The sequence below is a fragment of the Ambystoma mexicanum genome, chromosome 14, assembly GCF_040938575.1.
Source record: "Ambystoma mexicanum isolate Mex_15411 chromosome 14, UKY_AmexF1_1, whole genome shotgun sequence".
NCBI lineage: Eukaryota > Metazoa > Chordata > Amphibia > Caudata > Ambystomatidae > Ambystoma > Ambystoma mexicanum.
This window is the reverse complement of record NC_090940.1, coordinates 164,971,526-164,991,256: the sequence shown is the minus strand read 5'-3', so window position 1 is coordinate 164,991,256 and position 19,731 is coordinate 164,971,526. Positions and strand designations below refer to the sequence as shown.

The following is a 19,731-nucleotide window of genomic DNA, read 5'->3' as shown; positions in this document are numbered from 1 at the left end:
TGAAGACAGCTGCCTTAACCAACCGATAGAGAAGCTCGGGTGGCCATATCCTTGGGGGAAGCTTTGGTGGCCAATTCCAGCCTCACTCAGCACTGGCTCCTGCCACTGACAAGGCCTAACATGCATTGTCTAATATCAAGGTAAAGAAGCCGCCCAGGAGTCAAGGACAAAAAGTCGCGGTCCCGAATCTACAGAACAGAGAGCCAAGAAAGAAGTGCGGGGGCACTCAAACACCCACGAATGGGACTGACTGGCTGACGAGGGAGGATATATCCCAGAGAGGGGTCCTCAGATTGAAGATTGCAAAACCCAGAGAGTTTTATTGAATTCAAAGACTTTGACAGACCAAGAGACCCAGAGAGGTTCTTTGACCACAGGGCAGATATATTCTGCTGTTGAGTTACCTTCCTTGCATGGCTACTGGGCAACTTGCCTAGTGACTGATCGCTTCTCTGTCTGCCTTGCATTGCTCCTACTTTGTGATAATTCACAGTGACTGCTTAACTCCTTCCCCCACTTTCCTCCTAGGCTGCCTGGCCTAGTGACAAATGAGTTGCCTAGTCACGCTCATATGTGTCAATAGCTTGGTGCACATTTATTCTTCAAATGTACTACAAAACTGTATACCAGTGAGTATATGCACATGTTTTCTGGTGGGTGTGTAGAAGCTCAGGAGCTAAATCCCTTTCTATTTTTCCTTTCCTCTGTAGAACGTGGCGGACGTGCCTACGATAAGAACAGCTAATGCCACGTGCGAAAAAAGGATGGACTATCCGAATAAAGAAAATATCTTCAGCCTTAGGTGAGGGTGAACCTTGTATGAATAACCAGTGCCCTTTGGGAATGTTTTATTGATGGAAGATTATCATATACACTATAGAGAACCTCCAAATGTTCCTTATTATTGTCATTAGTCACCAAGGGTTTCCATAATACAAGGCATTAAACCAAGTGCTTTATACAGGCACTGTGACTACCAAGATGAACTCTTATAGAAATATACGTGATGAAATGAAATGAAATGATATTTTATTTATATCGCGCTCGTAAACAAGTGTTTCAGAGCGCGACTGGGCAAAAAGGGAGGGGAACAAGGGAGAAAAAACAGAAAAACAGCGATTTTACTAGGCCCAGTGACTTTAAGAAAGCGCAAGTGCATGGAAAAGGGAAATGGGGGAAAAGTGCATGGTAGAGGGGGGGAGTGAAAAGTGTGAGGGAGAGGAGAGAAAACATAAATAAATATTAAATAGAATAAATAATAAATAAGGGCGATAAACCATGGTAGTGCTGCCAGCAAGTGGCAGGTGAAAGTTAGTCAGAAAGGTATATCTGATAAGTGCAGAAGAAAAGTGGGAGGGGGGCTGTATGGGTACAGATACAGAACCCTAGTGCAGAGGGTGGCCCGGAGGCAGTGCAGGAGGGTGGCAGGGTGAGCAGGTACCTGGGCCCGAAAGAACATAGCGTGGCCAGGTGCACGATGCCAAGAGAAGAAACAGATCAACAGGGGAGAAGGGTGGCAATGGCAGAGGCAAAGAGGAAGGTCTTGAGAAGTTTCCGGAACCAAAGATGTTTTTCCTTAAGTTTCAAGGTGGCCAGGAGGCTGTTCCAAAGGGAGGCACCAGCCAAAGACAGAGATCTACGCCCAGCTTGTTTTTTTGCAAAACGACTAACCCTGAGGGAGTTAGAAGTAGAGGAGGGAAGGGCTTGAGAGGGGAGGTATTTACAGAGGGATAGTTAAAGGTATTTTGGACCCAGGCCCCAGAAAGCCGTGTGGACAATGCAGAGGGTTTTAAATTGTATCCTTGAATCCACTGGGAGACAATGAAGGGATTTCAAGGCTGGAGAGATACAATCCCAGGGCTTGAGGCCAAGGACAAGTCTCGCAGTCCTGTTCTGGATTAGTTGCAGAGGACGGAGTGTGGAGGCAGGTAGATTTAGAAAGAGTCTGTTACAGTAATCCAGTCTGGAAAGAACCCGTGCTTGGGAGACAGTGAGCTTTTGTGGAAAGGAGAGGAAAGGCAGAGTACCTCTAAGGTGGTGAAGTAAAAGGTTAGATTTTTTGGAGACATGAGAGATGTGTTCGGAGAAGGAGAGTGTAGAGTCAAAGATAACTCCAAGGTGCTTAGCCACGGAGGTGGGTGTCGGAGGAGGGCCAAGGGAGGCCAGCCAGAGAGTGGGGGGAAGGGATGGAGATGGTGTACCAATAACGAGGATCTCAGTCTTGTTGGCATTTAGACATAGATCATTGGCGGCACACCAATTCTAAATGGCGATTACACAATCGGAGATGAGGGAAGGAGAGAAGGAGGAGGCTGAAGGAAGCCTGAAAATGAGTTGGGTGCCATCAGAATAGCACTGGAAAGTTGAGCAGAACATTGAGATGCAGTAAGCGAGAGTTGCCAGGCATTGGTTGAAAAACCAGGGCAAGAGGATAGACCCCTGGGGGACACCACGTGTGGAGAGGGAGATAGAAGATAGGAAGGACCCAAGTTGTACCTGGTAGGGTCGATCAGAGAGAAAAGAGGTCAGCCAGGCCAGAGCCTGATCAGTGATAACCAGGTTGTCACAAAGACGATTGAGCAGGATGGTATGGTTGACCGCGTCGAACGCAGAGAAGAGACCAAGTAGGATGAGGACAGAGGGAATGTTAGAATCGAGGTTGGTGAGCAGGTTTTCACGGATGTTCAGATGAGTAGTTTCCGTACTTCTGGCAGCTCTGAAGCCAGATTGGTGGTCATGGAGGGAGCCAACAGAGTCGGAATGGAGATCAGGCTGAGAGATGGCCAGCTTTTCCAGGAGCTTACCCAAAAAGGGTGTAATGGAAATTGGGTAGTAGTTTGCCGGACATGATGGATCAGCAGTGGATTTCTTGAGGAGAGGATTCACAAGGGAGTGTTTAAGAGGGGAGAGGAAAGAGCCAGAGGCAAAGGAGAGGTTGCAGAAATCAGCAAGGGCCGACACAAGTGTGTCAATGTGGTCCTTATTGGTTTTAGAGGAACAGGGATGGACCTGTTTTGATGAGGTTTTCATAGATCGGACTTGTCTAGATATCTCATCAGGGGAGAAAAGAGGAAAGGAGGAGAAAGGGGATGAGGGTAGCTGAGGGAGGGTCAGCAGGCCGAGAAGGAGAGGGAGGAGGGGGGTGGAGGAGAGGGTGGACAGGATGTCCTGGGTTTTAGAGATAAAGTGAGAGGAAATGGCATTGCAAAGATCCTGGGAGGTGAGAGGAGGAGTGGAGACTGCAGCAGGGTTGGCCAGCTCCTTGCAGATTTTGAAAAGTTTGGCCGAGTTGTTAGATGCCACAGAGACGCAGGCTTGTATGTGGACTCTCTTAGTGCGGACAGCAAGTCGGTATTGCCTTTGAAGCAGGCGGCAGGCCAGTTTGTCAGAGGATGAGCAAGAAGCCCTCCATTTCCTCTCCGCCATCCTACACTTCCGTTTAACTGTAGCTAGGTCAGAGTCATAACAAGAATTGCTCTAGGCTTTGGACTTCAAATGGATCCACCTGACGGGGGCAAGAGTATCAAGAGTAGCAGAAATAGAGGAGTAGAGAAGCGAGAGGGCTGTGTCAGGGTGAGAGTCAGCCTGGGGTGGAGAAGGGGGGAGAAGGTTGCAGCGAAGGCCTCGACTGACACACGCTTCATGGGTCGGATATCTGAGAAGGTGGATAGCAATCTAGGAGTGGACTTGGCTTGGGGGGAGGCGATAGAGAGATGAGAGGAGAGGAGGCAGTGATCACTCCAGGAGAGAGGAGTGGTAAGGGGTAGAGAGGTGGAAGCCGGATGAGATCAAGACATCAAGTGTGTGGCCAGCCAAGCGAGTCGGGCCAGAGGGAAGGATAGAGAGGGAGAGTGAATTGCACAGGTCGCGAAAGAGTGAAGATGAGGGACAGGTAGAATCAAGATGGATGTTGAGGTCACCAAGGAGAAAAAGTTGAGTGGTTGAGGCCAAGAGGGAAGAGGAGAGGCCAGCCCACTCCGAGAGCAAAGAGGTGATTTGACCAGGGGGCCAGTAGAGAGTAGCAACAGTAAAAGAGTGGCTAGGAGAGAGAGAGAGCCTGCAGACTAGGCATTCAAATGAGGAGTAAGCTTGAGTGGGAATTAGAGAGGCAGGGATCCACTCAGGGAAGATAAGGGCTACACCACCTCCAGGCCGATTGGATCTGGAAGTTGAGAGGATCTTGTAGCTGTCGGGGAGGAGAGTGTCAAAACTCGTGATAGAGCTGGCTGTGAACCATGTCTCGGTGAGACCGAGGACATCAAGGTTGAGTTCTTCTAGGAGGTGACAGATGTTAGACGAGTAATTAACAGCTGGGCGAGAATTGAGTGTGGCGAGTTGGAGAAGGTTACCAGCCTTAAAGACCTATCAGGGAGGGGTACAGATCAGAGGTACGCCTTGCGGAGGTGTGGAAAGAACTTGAGATGGGGCAAAGGAGGAAGCGGAGGAGGGCAAGGTAGCCAGGGGAAGAGAGTAGGGGACAGCTGGAGATGAGAGGAACTTGATGAGGCGAGGGAACTGCCTATCAAAGAGGAGGAGGTTAGCCTGAGGGCCTTGCACCATGACAGTACCATTTAGATAGATGTTAATAAAGACTCTGGAGGAGTCAAAAAGATCCATACCTACTTCGCAGAGGGTGTCACCATTAATGGGAGAGGAGGAGACAGGACAGAGTATAGAGATCATATGAGGGGTCCAGAGATCTGATGAGGGAACGAAAAAAGAGGATATCAGTGAGGGTTTGTCTGGCTGAGGCACTGGAATAGGTATCAGCGATGGGGAGACCAGGGTTAGAAACCAAGATATCCTTTTTGAATTTCTTCTTACTAGACTTAGTGAGAAGGGAAGGAAAGTTGATAGAGAAACAGTTGGAATAGAAAGGAGAAACAGATAATGCCACGGGCAGGTAGAGAGAGGAGGCAGTAGGAGAAATATACAAGATCAGAGGTATGGAGCGGTCACTGGGCTAGCAGGTAACAATTAAGGCCTAAGTAAGGTGAACAAAAACAACCCCAAATTTGACTTTCCCAAAAACACACCCAAATTTGACTTTCCCAAACACACCCAGATTTGACTTTCCCAAAACACACCCAAATTTGAGTTTCACAAAACACACCCAAATTTGACTTTCCCAAACCACACCCGAACATTGAAATTCAAGGCAATAGCTAAGGCACCAATTGGTAAAACAAATGAGGTAGGATTATAGGTGAGTGCTTAGACGAGAGCATGAAGGGAAGACCAGTTCAAAAACAAGAAGAAGGTAGAGTCAAGGTCAGTGAAGTGAAAATAGAAAGGGTAGACAGAAAGAGGGAAACTAACCAATAGAAGGGGAAGCGGGACAGTTTTGGAAGTCCAGGTTCATAGTTGAAAACAGCTGGCAACCCCAGGGAGGGTCAGGCTGTTGTATTAGCACCCTGGAAAGCAGACAGGGAAGCTGACATGAGCCTTAGAAGTGGGCCTTGGGAAGGGCCTGTTGGACCCTCGCTGTTCAGGAAGAGAGAGTCCCCAGCCAATGGCAGAGCACCGTAGAGGCAGCCGGGAAGGCTCACACAGCCTCAGATGGAGATGAGGCCACGGTGGCCATGTTGAAACCATTGCATGGTGCACGGAGTTTGCAGGCAGAAATCCAAATAAGTTCCCAATTTCATGGTGCAGCAGGCAGCAGGATGTTATAAACACTGCCAAATTCACGCCATGTGGAAGCACTTCAAATAATGGCATTTACGCATTGATGTACCCTATACTGTTCTATATAATACTAAGATGAGAATGGGGATTCTGATTTTGAATTAATTGTTAGGCACCTTGAATTGAAACGAAGTTTCAGGGTTTGGAAGGCTGACTTTTATTTTTGGAAAATGCAACTGGCTAGATGTTTATGTATCTGGGCCCTTTTCACCATGAGAGTTGAGAAGAGGATTCCAAGAGCCGTTGTCATCTCCCTTGAACTTCACGCTACTTCAGTAAGAACTAGTTGACAAACATATAATCAGCCTTTTGTGAAATCACAACTATAGGGTTGCAATATAATCAGCCTGATGTGATATCACAACTAGAGGACTGGAATGTAATAAGCCTGATGTAATATGATAACTAGACTGCAACAGAAGCAACCAGATGCAATATCACAACTAGAGGGTTGCAATATAATCAGCCTGATGTGATATCACAGCTAGAGGATGGGACTATAATCAGCTATATGTGAAATCACAACTGGAGGATTGCAATATACTCAGCCTGATGTGATATAGCTAGAGGAGTGGAATATAATCAGCCTGATGTAATATTTGTATTTGTATTTATTTGTTTATATAGTTATATAAAGTTATAGTTCTATATTATATAGTTTATATAATATGATAACTAGACTGCAATACAAGCAACCTGATGCATTATCACAATTAGAGGGTTGCAATATCATCAGCCTGATGTGATATCTCAACTAGAAGAAATCTGATTGCTAATTTGTGACTTCTCCCTTAGAGCATTACAATATGATCAGCCAGCTGACATGTTGCACCTAGAGGATTATAATGTAATCACCCAGGTTCACAATCACAATGAGGGGATTATAATGTAATTAGACACTGGGGAGGTCACAGCTAGAGGATTAGAAAGGAATTAACTTGAATGAATTGCACTGCATCCGGCTCACCCTGGTATTATATGGTGCCAGTGGCGAGGCTTGCAGATCATGCTTCCGCGGATCCCTAGTGCCAGCTTCCCAGACATTCCCAGAGCTATAGCATCCTCACCGTAAAGTTATACGTCACATTGCAGATGGGCAACCATATATTTGTAGCATTAAATATACAAGGTTTTAATTTGAATGAATACACATTCCAGGAAGGCACTTTGCTGCCAAATGTAGGCTTGATCCTTCTAGGTTTAAGGTAAATGTAGGGCATTCTTCATCTTTAATGGTCACTTCAGGTGACCCAAAATCCATTGGCTTCAGTGAATCCAAGCGCCAGTCCATATGTGCACGAGCAGTGTGGTGTACACAGATGCTTGAAATAGTTCCATCACGTGTCCCTGGTCTCATTCTCTTGCGCCTACACTTGGGCCACGGAGCCGTTCCCAGGATCATTGGATCTCATTTATTCTTTCACGCTGCAGACAGCTATGCCTCTGAGGATTGCTCCCTTGCCATTCCTGTCTCTGAAAATATATTATAAACTGTTGTGTTGGGAAACCAAGGTACTTAAATAGAAAAAAGAAGTCCACAACGTTTAATAACTATTGGCCTCATTATGAGCTCGGCAGTAAATCTGCCAATCATCCACCGAAATCCTTCACGCGGTCCTGTGGCATTACCACAGGATTACGAGTGGCAGAACTGAACTGTAAAATCACATTTTTATACTCAATTATGATTTTTGGCAGATTTACCTCAAGCGGTAATTCTGTGCTGTAAATCCACCAATTATTGGAGATAAATTGGGGGACCTACCTGAGCTTTTTTCTGTAGGTGAATCCCCCACTTGACCTGCAAACTCGGAATTCGGTGGTGTGATAATGTGCCGCTAATACCATTATCGCCACTTTTCTGTCATTTTTACTGCACCTCTAAACTTCATTTCCAATCGGCGAGAGGGCAGGAGGCCGTCTCCCTCGCAGCTTCAACACCAGCTGCTTTGAATGGCCCCCCCCACCGCAACGCCATTGAAGTTCCGTGGCTGATGCCCCGGCTGAATGTCACCTTTATTCTTCATTGTATTACTTCGCAAGTAAGATCATATCTGTCTTACCCTTTTGCGGGATTTGCTATATCGCATTCGACGTGCCTTGCGGAAAGCGAGCGCCGCCTGTTCCAAAATGGCAGGCGCATCGCGGCACTGGAGCGAGGCCGCTTCTGGTTGCTAGGCAACCTCCCAGCTTTTAGTCACACCCCCAGTACCGGCAGGTGGAAGCCGGCTGCGGGAGAAGGCCAGGGAAAAGGCCCTGTTAGCTCCTGTTAACGCCCTGGTAGTGCACAGTGCCGGGTACACCCCTTACCACACTTGCATATCAACAACCTCCCCTCTCGTCACCCACAAAAAACTACTTGACTTAAAAAAAGATGTGCATTGTCTATCCTACTGACTGCTGCCCTTCATGTTTAAATACTGAATGCAGCCCATCCTGCTGCAAAATCCCAGTACCACCTATCTGTCAATTGACTGCTGTACATTCTGTTTATATTATTGCATACTTTGCCAACATTGGCCGCCTCCCACTCTGCCAAATTGGACGATTGCTGCACACCATGCCTTAATTTACTGCCGTTCATTTTTGCCCACATGGTTGGCTGCATACCATGTTTAAATGGCAAAAATTGACGATCGCACTGTCAACCATATATCATTTTTGACTAAAGTCGCCGTTTGCTCTGCCTAGCATGTCCCCATTTTTGTAAAAAGTTGATTTTTATATTGCATGATACGCACTAAAACGGACTCAGTTTTATATTTAACCTGTTGTACACCCTCTGTGATCCTGCCACACTATCCTTATGCTTGTAATGTTAACATACTGACCCAGAGTTACGCTATTCTAACCAATAGAAACCCTTAAGCCGTGCACTAATATGGTCCTACTGCATACACCACGCAACGTGCCTACATACGCACAAACATTAGCAGAACCTAACCCGACCCTCACTACTAGGTCAAAAGGTAATAGACCACGACCACGCTCCAATCATTACAACCCGATAGCCACACTACTAGGTTTCCTCCTCTGTCCACTAATAACAACTTCGCCTAACCAAAAGCAAATCCTTAATATTAATATTACATTAGCCACTCAACAGTTTCAACCAACTACCATGCCCCAACTAATACACAACGTCAGCTCAGCCTCCTTACCATGCTCCAAAGGAACATTCATTCAGCTAGGAGGAGGTCTAGCTCGACTACATTGCCCTAGACATCACCCACTACCATGTCCCATACCATTCCTACCCAACACTCCAACCTTCACCATGGCACAAGCCACAGCCTTAATAATCCACACCACCTGTCCCTTGGCAGGCACAGCCCGATACCTCAGACTCTCCTCTAGAACTTATAAGTCCACCAGAGCCACAAACCCATCCAAGGTATTGCGAGAAATTCTAGATTATCTGCCCGCACCACCAAAAACACCACTCACACCACCGCCTACAGATTCATAGCCAAGGACCAAAAACACGACAGACACCCCAGTCCTAAACCCACCCACCCACCACTCCCCAAACCCCAAAACAACCACAAGGAAACCAATATCAAATATAAACATCAGAAAACCCACTAACTGCCACCCCAGCCAGCCTCTATCATTCCCACTAGTTGCTCCCAGCCAACTGTAGAATCATTAAGAGGCTGTCTACTCAATGTTAGATCATTAGGTGCCCACGCCATTGATATACATGACTTCATTCTGGAACATAAATTAGACTTCCTAGCTCTAACTGAAACATGGCTCCACACAGCATCAGGCCCACTAATCACACTAGCGCTACCCACCTAATTATGCATTACACAGATCAGATCGTCAGGAGACCACCGGAAGTGGAGTCACTATCATAGCTAAATCCTCCCTCCAATTTAGAGAATGCTTCACAGAAAGCCTAGCAGGCTATGAACTTCTCACCCTCACGCTTACCACCGACCCAAAAACCATGTTCAATTTTCTAGTAGTATATAGAGCACCCAGTTCCACCAACCCTCTAGACCTAGAATTACCTCTGCTCATCGCTCCTATACTGAAACCGAACACTAAGTTAATACTTTTAGGAGACATCAATTTAGGATTCCACAATGCTTTCCTCGAAATGCAATTCAAACAAATGGTCCAGGCTCCCACACATTCTAAAGGCAGGATCCTGGATTGGATCCTGACACTAAATTCCACAATACTTATAGAAGACATCTTAGAAAGGACCTGGACTGATCACCGGCTTATCAGATTTAATGTCATCATGCGTAAAGACCCCACCCCACTTGCCACCATCGCTCTACCCTCATTAATGCGTGACTCAAGAAAACTAACACAGGAAAACCTTGCACCACTACTGATTAAACTAATCAATACGCAGCAACCAGCAGATGTTAATCCAGAGGCCATCTCCCTGCACTACCATACCTGCCTTAAGACAGCTATAAATGAAATAGCCCCACTCAAACCTAAACAACCCTAGCCCAAAATAAGTAAAACCTGGTGTAACGATAACCTTAGAGAACTCAGAAAAACAAACAGATCACTGGAACATCTCTACAGAAAAAGCCCCACCAGCGACACCTTAAAGGAAGTTCAGCGTATCTCCAAATTATACAAGGATGAAGTATACACCCAAAAAGCAAATTCCTTAAACATGCGCATCACCAATGCCGCCTCAAATAGCAAAGAATTATTGGCAATCATTAAGGAACTAGAAACCCCCATGGCCCTCCGAGTATAACCAAAGTTAACAAAGCTTGGTGTACCAACATTCAGGTTGCATTGGCCACCAAAATAACCTCCCTGCAAAATAAAATTAACTCACAAAATGAAATACTAGCTACCACCGTAAAGCCATCTGCCCTGCCCAAAGCAGATACCAACTCGACATTTCCGAATTCCACTTCACTACGGTCACCACAGAGCAAGTAATAAAAACTATTGCCTCATTAAAACCTTCTAATTGTAAAGGAGACACATTCCCTGCCAAACTAGTCAAGGAGTGTGCACACACCCTAGCAACTACCAATACCAATTTTGTTAATGCCTCCTTTAAGTCCAACACCATCCCTCCTAATATCAAAGAAGCGTGGATCACCCCTCTCCTTAAAAAACCCACACTAGACCCCACCATACCCACCAATTATCGACCCATAACCAATGTCCCCTTCCTCCTCAAAATCATAGACAAAATTGCATATTCTCAAGTACAATCCCACCTTGAAAATAACCATTTGCTAGGAGAAAGACAGTCGGCTTCCGCCCAGGCCATATCACTGAGACAGCATTACTAGATCTCAAAAATCAGATGGACGCTGTGAGGGAATCAGGACAACTATGCATACTGCTACTACTTGACCTGTCCGTGGCATTTGATTTAGTAGACCATCAAAAACTCTGTCAAACGCTCGCAAGAAACTTCATTTTTTCTAAGGATGCCACTACCTGGATCAACTAATTCCTCTCGGACTGCACCTCCAGAGTAGCCATATGTGATGTTGCAGCAGACCCTATCTCAGTCCCACTCGGCGTTCCCCAAGGCTCCTGCCTCTCCCCAACACTTTATAACGCATACACTAAATCACTCTTTGCAGCATTAGATGCAATGTGAGTAATTTATACAAACTTTGCCGACGATACACAAATACTCATTCCCATATCAGGAAACCTTGAACAGGATACCATTGAGGTAAATAAAATGTATTCCATCATCCAGAACTGGATGGTAGCAAACAGCCTTTGCTTAAATGGAGAAAAAACCAAGATCCACATTGTGGGCTCTCCAACACAACTAGCAAAGCCTCCCCACATTACACAGAAATAAAAATTGATGGTACCCCTATCACCTTCTCTAAACAAGTAAAAACATTAGGCGTCTATCTTGATTCCAGCCTCACCATGAGTAAACACATAAATGCCCTTGCTTCCTCCTCATCTTACATGGCTAAACGTATCACTCTAAGTAGACAATTTCTTACACAACAAAATTGTATTACTCTAGCCAGAGCCCTTATACTATCTAAGATAGACTATTGTAATACACTGCTATTAGGCACCTCAAAACCTTAATAAAATGCAATTTATCCAAAATAATGCTTTGAGAGCAGCACTTGGCATAAAGAAAAGAGATCACATATCACAACATAGAAGAGAAGCACACTGGCTTCCCATCGAAGCAAGAATAATTCACAAAACTCTCACCCTAACCCATAAATGCGTCACAGGCACTGCACCCAGCTACCACAACCAAAGTTTAAGCCAGAAAAACACCACCAGAACACTTAGATCAAATGCCCACCTACATCTGTTCATCCCACTATTCAATAACTCTAGATCAGGCAGATCCATAGCAGCCACTAGAATCTGGAACACACTCCCTGCCAACATCACTAATGAACCCTCATTGAACAAATTCAAGAAACTCATCAAAATCTGGCATTTTTACAAATACTAACCTGATGCCTGACCCCCGTCCTTTCTAATAATTACAACTGCTAATGGACCCACTGCTACCTACCTTTTTACCTGCCTTGTGTAAAGATAGCTACTTTATCTGTCTGTAAACGTGCTATGTACACCTCAGTGACTGTCATAAGTGTAACACAAAACCAAACTGTAAGCCTTACTGTTCTATGGATGTAAATGTAACGACCAAGACTATGGGCCTCATTACAACTCAGGCGGTAAGGGGTTTACGGCGCCGTAAACAGCGCCAACCCTTACCGCCTGAGTACGAGGTCCCTTAGCGCCATGGCGGATTTAACACCTGCTTTTAGCAGGTGTTAAAATCCATGGCGCTAAGGGACCATGGAGTTAATTACGCCACCGTAATTTACGGTGGCGTAATTAACGCCTTCCCCACTCCCATTATGCCCTATAGGGCAAAAATGGGAATGGGGAAGGGTAAATGGGGATTGGGGACTTACCGCCCCGCCAAACTCGGAATGGGGCGGTAAGTCCGCCAACCACCATGGCGTAAACTACGTTTACGCCATGGTGGTTAAGTCACGGCCCAGGCGGTAACTTACCGCCTGGGTCGTAATGAGGCCCTATATGTGTTCAATTGCTAACCGTACGGCTTTATTGATGTAATGTAAAAACCAAGTCTAAGTATTCTGGAATCTACGCCGTGGTACCTCTGGTAAAATAAATGCAATGAAATAAATATGAAATAAAATAAAAAAACTCGTAATGAGGCCCTATATCTCCTGACGAACATAAAGCTTGCAAGTAAAGACCCTTTTTCAAGGGCGTACACTATCTAAAAGCGGCGCGCATGCGCTTGCTGCATCCCCCTAGGTATCATTATAAAAATTGATCTTTTCGCGCTTTCTGATATGCACCAAAGTGGCCGGGGTGGACCTTTTACTCCTTTACCCCCATGTCTCTTGTTTGAATCACCTGGGCAGAGCGGGTAGCAATATTAAAGCCTCCAAGCTGCTGACACCCCAGACGATCCAAGAGGGGGAGGACAGTGGTTTCACCAGAGAAGAGTGCTATGCATATAAATATGGCTTCTAACTATGCGACGAATATTGCACACGTCTTGGCCTCACAATTGTTTTCCGCAGGCCATATCTAGGAGGCCCAGGTAGCTTACAGCTTATCTGCTCATGACCTGTCCCTTCTGTTCTACAAATCCTCAGGCCAGGCAGACTCCGCCTGTCAAGTGGGTCTGAGGGCTGCCTAGGAACTCAAGTGAAAACCAGTTTGAATTTCTTTGATATAATAAATGATTTTGATTAGCATAGAAAAGTTACAATGGTGCAGTTGTCATATTACTACAATTGAAATAACAAACACTATGTAGAGCAAGCAATAACACTGCAGATCTTCCCTGCCATCTCACCCCTCTAGGGATGAGTAGCCCCACACCAAGAACAGTGCAAACTTGTCTGTATTCCCCAAATTTGAAGTGAGACAAAAATAAGGAAAGACAACAGGGTATAGAGTAAGGAGAAGCGACCCAGAGCAGGCCAATTAGTCACCATCCATTTCCAAACACAGAAGCATATTCATGCATAAATCTTCATAAAGTTATCCCATATTTTAGGGCCAACTTGCCCCTGACCAACAATGTCAATGCTGTAAATGCTGCTAGAGCTGAGATACCCTCCCACCATTGCTCCAGAGTGTGTTAGTCTCTCAGCTTCCAATTTCTCAACACGTTCCATTTTGCACAAGTCGGTGCCCTCAACATCCAGTCTCTTACCCCTCTCCATATGCTATAGGTGCGTCGAATAACCCAACCGCACCAGCATACCGCCTGACACCCCTCACTACCTACAACAATATAAACCCTAATCCCTACTTCCTTCCTGTAGGCCTGCAGGTTTCGGCACTCCCATAGCTTGTAGAGCGTTGACCCTGTTTCCTGCCCTAAACTTCCAGCAAACACAATTGGCCAGAAATCACCAGCATAACCACACATCTGTTGAGCACTTTCTAATATAAGGCATGCATTGAATCCCATACTTCACTCTTTATCGGAGTATTGAATATCTCTTCCCTCTTTCCTTCCCAGCGCTGAATCCCCATCACACCTGCCACTTTACTCATATGTCACCAGGTCCCCTGTAGCCTAAGAATTGCTCAGCCTTACACCCTTCTTCACTGGCAAGTCTTGAGCAGCATTATCTCCAACCAACCCTCATTCGGTGCCCGTACATCTAATGATTCAAATCATGCATATGTGGACTAAATCTAATTTCCTCCAGAGATGGTATAGTGACAGCGCCATCAAGTGTAGGTATGGACTCACCCTTGTGCCCTTCACATGCTTCCCCATTCTTTCGGTGGGTCCACAGAGGGCAGTAGCAACCATCAAGAGAACTTTCCCTCCCTTTGTGTGCGACAGAGGAGTTGGCGGTGCCAGAGACGCCACACTCCTCTCAATTCGCCGACAATGGCAAATTCACAATATCCATCCTTTCCCATGAACTTGCGTCATACAATAGACAGCAACTCTGGACCAAATGTAAATCCTTTGAATTGAAACCTCCCTTCGCAGATTGGGATGGCAGCATCTCCTTCAAACTGACAGGTTTTTTGCCTTCACCGCAAAGATAGTCCCCTAGGGATGTACGCGGCTTCGACTGAAACCATCCGGGAATATCATGGGGATACATTGAAACGGGTATTGAAATCCAGGAAACACCATCAACCTTAGACTAATCACATTACCACAATGTGACCTGCACAGAGGGTCCACATGTCAAGGCCTTGTTTGATTTGGGGAAAACCTGAGTTTAGGTCTAATAGGAACCTTCTCTCAACAGACCTAGGAAAGACAGTCCCAAGCATTTAAAGGAGGAAGCCTTCCAGTTCAGCTCCCACCTTGATAAATCACCCCTAGTAGAACCTATAGATTGTGGCAACATTTCCGATTTTTGTCAATTACTTTATACCCATACCACCCCCAGGCTCTTACCATGTTATTTATCCTCGATACAGAAACCTCTGGGTTACTGACAAACAGAAAGTCATTATCAGCAAATAGTAAATCCTTTTTCTGCATATTCTTTCATCTGAGTCCCTCAACACTTGTATCCATACAATCTATCTCATCAGCAGTGCTTAAGTTGTGCTACCGCTGTCCGGTGCTCAGCCCCAGGACTTGTTTTTAAATAGGGGCTGAACACCAGCACTTCTGGTACTGTTTGCTATGCTTGTTCCGCTGCATGCAGTGTTGCCCCAGCCCACCCCTTGCAAAGTAGCCGCCTCTGATGCAAATCAGAATGCTTCTGATGAGTACCACAATTACAATTGTTCACTCAGTGAAATAATACTGTTTCTATCCGCTGTACCAGATTTTAAAGCATTGATTTGTTGTAGCTACGTCCGAACCCCGCCTACATAAGGGCAAGGCTACGGATGGCCTCTAGGTAATATCCGCCCCCTGCAAGATCGCTCTTGGTTTCCCTCCTCCCCTGCTCTCACTGTGTGGCCCACGCCTCAGTCCGTCTTTCTTTTAGGACCCTCCTACAATGGCACTTGTGGTCTGCAGACCTCAGGGCTACAGCGCAATGCACTTTGTGCGGCAGCCTACGTGCGGTGGTCTTTTGTGCTTTGTGCTTTGTGCTCTAGCCCTGCGGTCTGCAGATTGAAATCGGATTTATTGTATGTCCTTCCTTTTATAATTGTCTAGAATCTGTGGCTGTTTAGACCATGGCGAGAAAGACATTAATCATTATATGGTATTACCAAAATTGACCTTTTACAATTGACCTTTTGTCCTAATTCACCTAATTATAGTGGTCCAAATTGACCTTCAGCACAATTGACCTTTATATTATTTTAGTTATTTATTTTTGTATTGGGTTGGTTTTGGATCATAAATGATATAAGGGGATTGGGTGGGGGTTGCATTTTTTTTTTGGCTTGGGTGTGGGGTTGTGGGGGGTTTCCCCCCGCATATATGTCCTAATTGACCTTTTAAATTAGGTCAATTCTCCTGAAGTCAATTGTGAAAAGGTCAATTAGTATACATCCCATTATATATTGTATTATATTAAAAGGCACACTCTAGTAGCCTGGTCAAATCCACTGGTCTTTGTGAACCCCCTCATGTGACAGAGGCAGGCTCCTTGACCGGCACACTCCTAATGAGGCCAATTGTCTTAATACTGGTGAGAACATTGTCAGATTCTCGGTGCATGCTGTTCGGTAAATATTTTGATTAGCACAGAATCCATGTTACATTTTAGTATGCTGTTTTTTACTCGTGTTTCCCAATAACAGATTATTTACACAGTCAAATGATATAACATTGAATACTGAATGCTTTCTTTGTTATGATGATACACACACAGCATGAACATGTGTGACATGTGCACATTATAAGATCTAGCAGTAGAGCACAGAGCAACAGAGATCATTTTGCTATATTGCCACAGATCAACTTCTGATGAACTTTTCTTTTGCGGTTTGTTGTCTGTAGAAAATTCTGTTATGGAATCAGGATCCAAAGGAGACCAGCCACATGAGCATTGAATTAAAATGTGCATGTGCCAGAGAGACCATAACTGACAATGCTGTTTGGATTATGATTTTATGTGCAAAATGTCAGCCCTTATTGCCCTAAAAAAGGCATAGTGCCTAAAACACATGACATAACCACTTATGTTGACAGCGGTTTTGTTTCAGTTTTTGGATACAGGCGTAATAGGGCGATATGCTATTTTTTGAGTGAGCCATGCAGCACAGTCACAACCACACTTAGTCAGGCCCAGTGCAGGAGGTGTTTTCACCTGATCGCTGCATTCTGGTCCAATGCTGCAATTTTCACCAACTGCCTATGGTGACTCCTACAGGAGAACTCCCTTGAGACTCGCTGGTGATAGGATTGTATTAATTACAATGCATCTGTCTGTATTGTAAAAGAGAGGGGGGTTCAGCCATATTAATGGCTTAGAGCAGAGGTGAAATGGAATGTGATACCGTTAGAACAAAGAAGCAAACTTGCCCATGTCCTTTAGGACTGGTATCTATGGGCCTCATTCCGAGTATGGTGGTAGTCATGGCGCTATTTGCACCATGACTACCTCCCATACCAGTACCGACTCCGACCTGGTTCAATGGGGACTTACCGATGTAGTCCGACCTTTGCGGGACCGGTAAGTCCCCATTGAAAAAGGCAATCCCCATTTCCATTTGAGCCCCCATAGGGCTCAATGGGAATGGTGAGGGAGCTAATAACGGTACCACAATTTGCGGTACAGTTATTTGCTCCCTGGTCCCTTTGCTGCTCCCGCTAAGGGCGCCTGGTAAAAAACAGGCACCCATAGCGGGACCCGCTAAGGGACCTCATAGTAGGGTGGTAAGGGATTACCGGCACCGGTCTCCTTAACGGTGCCCGGTATCCCTTTACCGCCCTACTCGGAATGAGGCCCTATGTCAGCAATTTTGAGTAATAATGTGGCAGTGAAACCCGTTCCATGGGTTACACCGAGGGGATAATGGCCTGTCAGCTGGAGCTAACGGCCCAACCAAAGCTTTTCTTCACATCTCTACATCTGCGAGGAAGGTTGCATTAAAGCAGGCTGCTCCAGTCTCTCCCCCCAACCCACCACGAGATCCACTCTGCAAAACATAGGAAATTACGGCATAAATCATCAAAGGTAAGCCCTCCTGGGCTGATTTCCACAGACGGCACACTCGCCATAAAATCTGGGAAAAGTTCATGATTCATTGAGGAAGAAAGGCTTTCCTTGCACAATGCCTAATATTTGTGGAGTGCTGCCATTTTCTGGGCTGCACTTGTCTCTCAGCAGATATACCTTTGTGTAGGCTACTCCAACATGGCTGCCTGCCCCAAGAGCACCGGAATGCTTTGTGTGTTTGTGTAGAGGGCCTATGATTGGCTGACCGCCTCTTATCTGGGCCAATCACAAAGCAGGCAGGCTTAGCTGGCCCACTGCCAAAGGCCCCACTCCTAAGGCTCCTGTCTGTGCCTGTCTGGGCCGAGGAGGGCCGGGAGGTTCTTCTCGTTCTACCCCTCCACAAACTATACTTCAGCCTCCAGCCTACTTACTGTTACCCTATGATTTTGGACCCATAGCCATCTACACTCCCTCCTGATCTTATGGTTAGTGATGGCTGATCTCTCCCATTGCCTCCTCCTTCACTAACTGCCTGATCCATTTTCTGTGCCTATATACTCTGTCTTCCTTGCCTCTCCCAACCTATGTCCTCTCACACTGCATCTGTTGCCTCCTTTTTAAAAAAAAATCGAATTTAGGACTGTGTACTTGTACATCTGTACACTTCTTGCATTGCGTTTGTGAGGTCAGCTAGAACGGTGCTGTGCAGCCACTTTTCTCTAATTTCTCAACTAACCTCTGCCACCCCTATGGCTCTCTCCATCTCACCCATCTTCTCTAAGTGCTACACTATCACCTATGCCCCCTCTCTCACGATGTTTGGTAGGAAAAAACACAAAAAAGGAGAGAGCCACCAGGGGGTGCTGAGATGTGGTGAATCATCTCTGCCTGTCTCCTCCTGTTCAGGTTGAAGGGGACTGAGCTCCCCCTAACCACCCAGCAGTGGAGACATAAACCCCCCCAAGGCCGTCTGAAACTCGGGAGCACCGAAAGATCCAAACCCCTTACTCTTAGAGGTGCCATAGATCCACAGATACGGGTCTCTGAAGAAAGTAGGAGTCAGAGTTCACATGCTTCTCCCTCTGCGTGGTGGCCTTGTCAGAGCCAGCCCATGCAAACCGAATTGCTAAAGGGACTCCCGATCCACCGCCCCGGCTGCATCTCGGGACCCCCGCTTCACGCAAGTTTCCAAAGCACGTTGGGTTGAACGTGCACCCACAGCACCTCGCTCGATTGGAGCTGCGGCGGACTCCTCATCTCTTGCCCCTCCGCGGTCCTCGGGAGACCCAGCTGGTGGTATGTCCTGCTGTGGGCCTCTGGTGAGGCGGTGGGTGCAGAGGATCCACCAGCAGAGGAGGACTGATCCCGAGAGCTCCCCGGACACACACTGTCACATTTCTTAGGAAAAGTAGAAAAATAAAGTTAAGTGCGGGCAGCGGGAGGGCGGGCGGCGGGGGGGGGCAGCGCGAGGTGAACCACTCCCGCTCACCAGTACCCTCACAGTGGGGGAGCCCTGGGACCCGGGTCCTGGGGGCAACTGCCGGAGACAGAAAGCCCAAGTCCCCCCTTCCCTCCACGCTCAACATCGAACTGGCTGGGGCGCTCCTTGCCCTCTTGGGCAGCCCGCAGAAGCGTCAACCCACTTGGCGGGAACCCGCCCCTTAAAGTTCCATGGCACCGGCACCCAGTGCTACACCCCCCCGGGGGGACGTCCTTTATCCGTGGAACTTCCAGAGCACAACCTCCACGCCCAGACTCCCGGGTCTGATACCCCGAAGCACACAGAGCCCATTTTGATTCGACTCTGTACAGCCTGCCTCATCACAATCTCGCCTGGCCCCTGATCCTGTGGCTTCCCAGACTCCTCGGCCCCCACAAAGCTTTCTTGTCAAGACTGGAGAAAGACCTATGTGGCCCCTGGAACTCACGTCACAAGCTTTGCTCTGCT

At 46.6% G+C, this 19,731-nt stretch overlaps 1 protein-coding gene and 1 long non-coding RNA gene across 3 annotated transcripts in view; one reads left to right on the top strand and one right to left on the bottom strand.

The window, feature by feature from the left end:
• LOC138527558 (uncharacterized) overlaps nt 1-19,731 on the bottom strand; it is a 167,848-nt gene that overhangs the window by 96,506 nt on the left and 51,611 nt on the right. The window lies entirely within an intron of this gene.
• SPTBN5 (spectrin beta, non-erythrocytic 5) overlaps nt 1-19,731 on the top strand; it is a 1,050,196-nt gene that overhangs the window by 981,256 nt on the left and 49,209 nt on the right. For both annotated transcript variants that reach the window (XM_069638812.1, XM_069638811.1), the window contains exon 62: nt 711-802. In XM_069638812.1, coding sequence (XP_069494913.1) covers nt 711-802 — 92 coding nt within the window. The remainder of the gene's footprint in view (nt 1-710; nt 803-19,731) is intronic.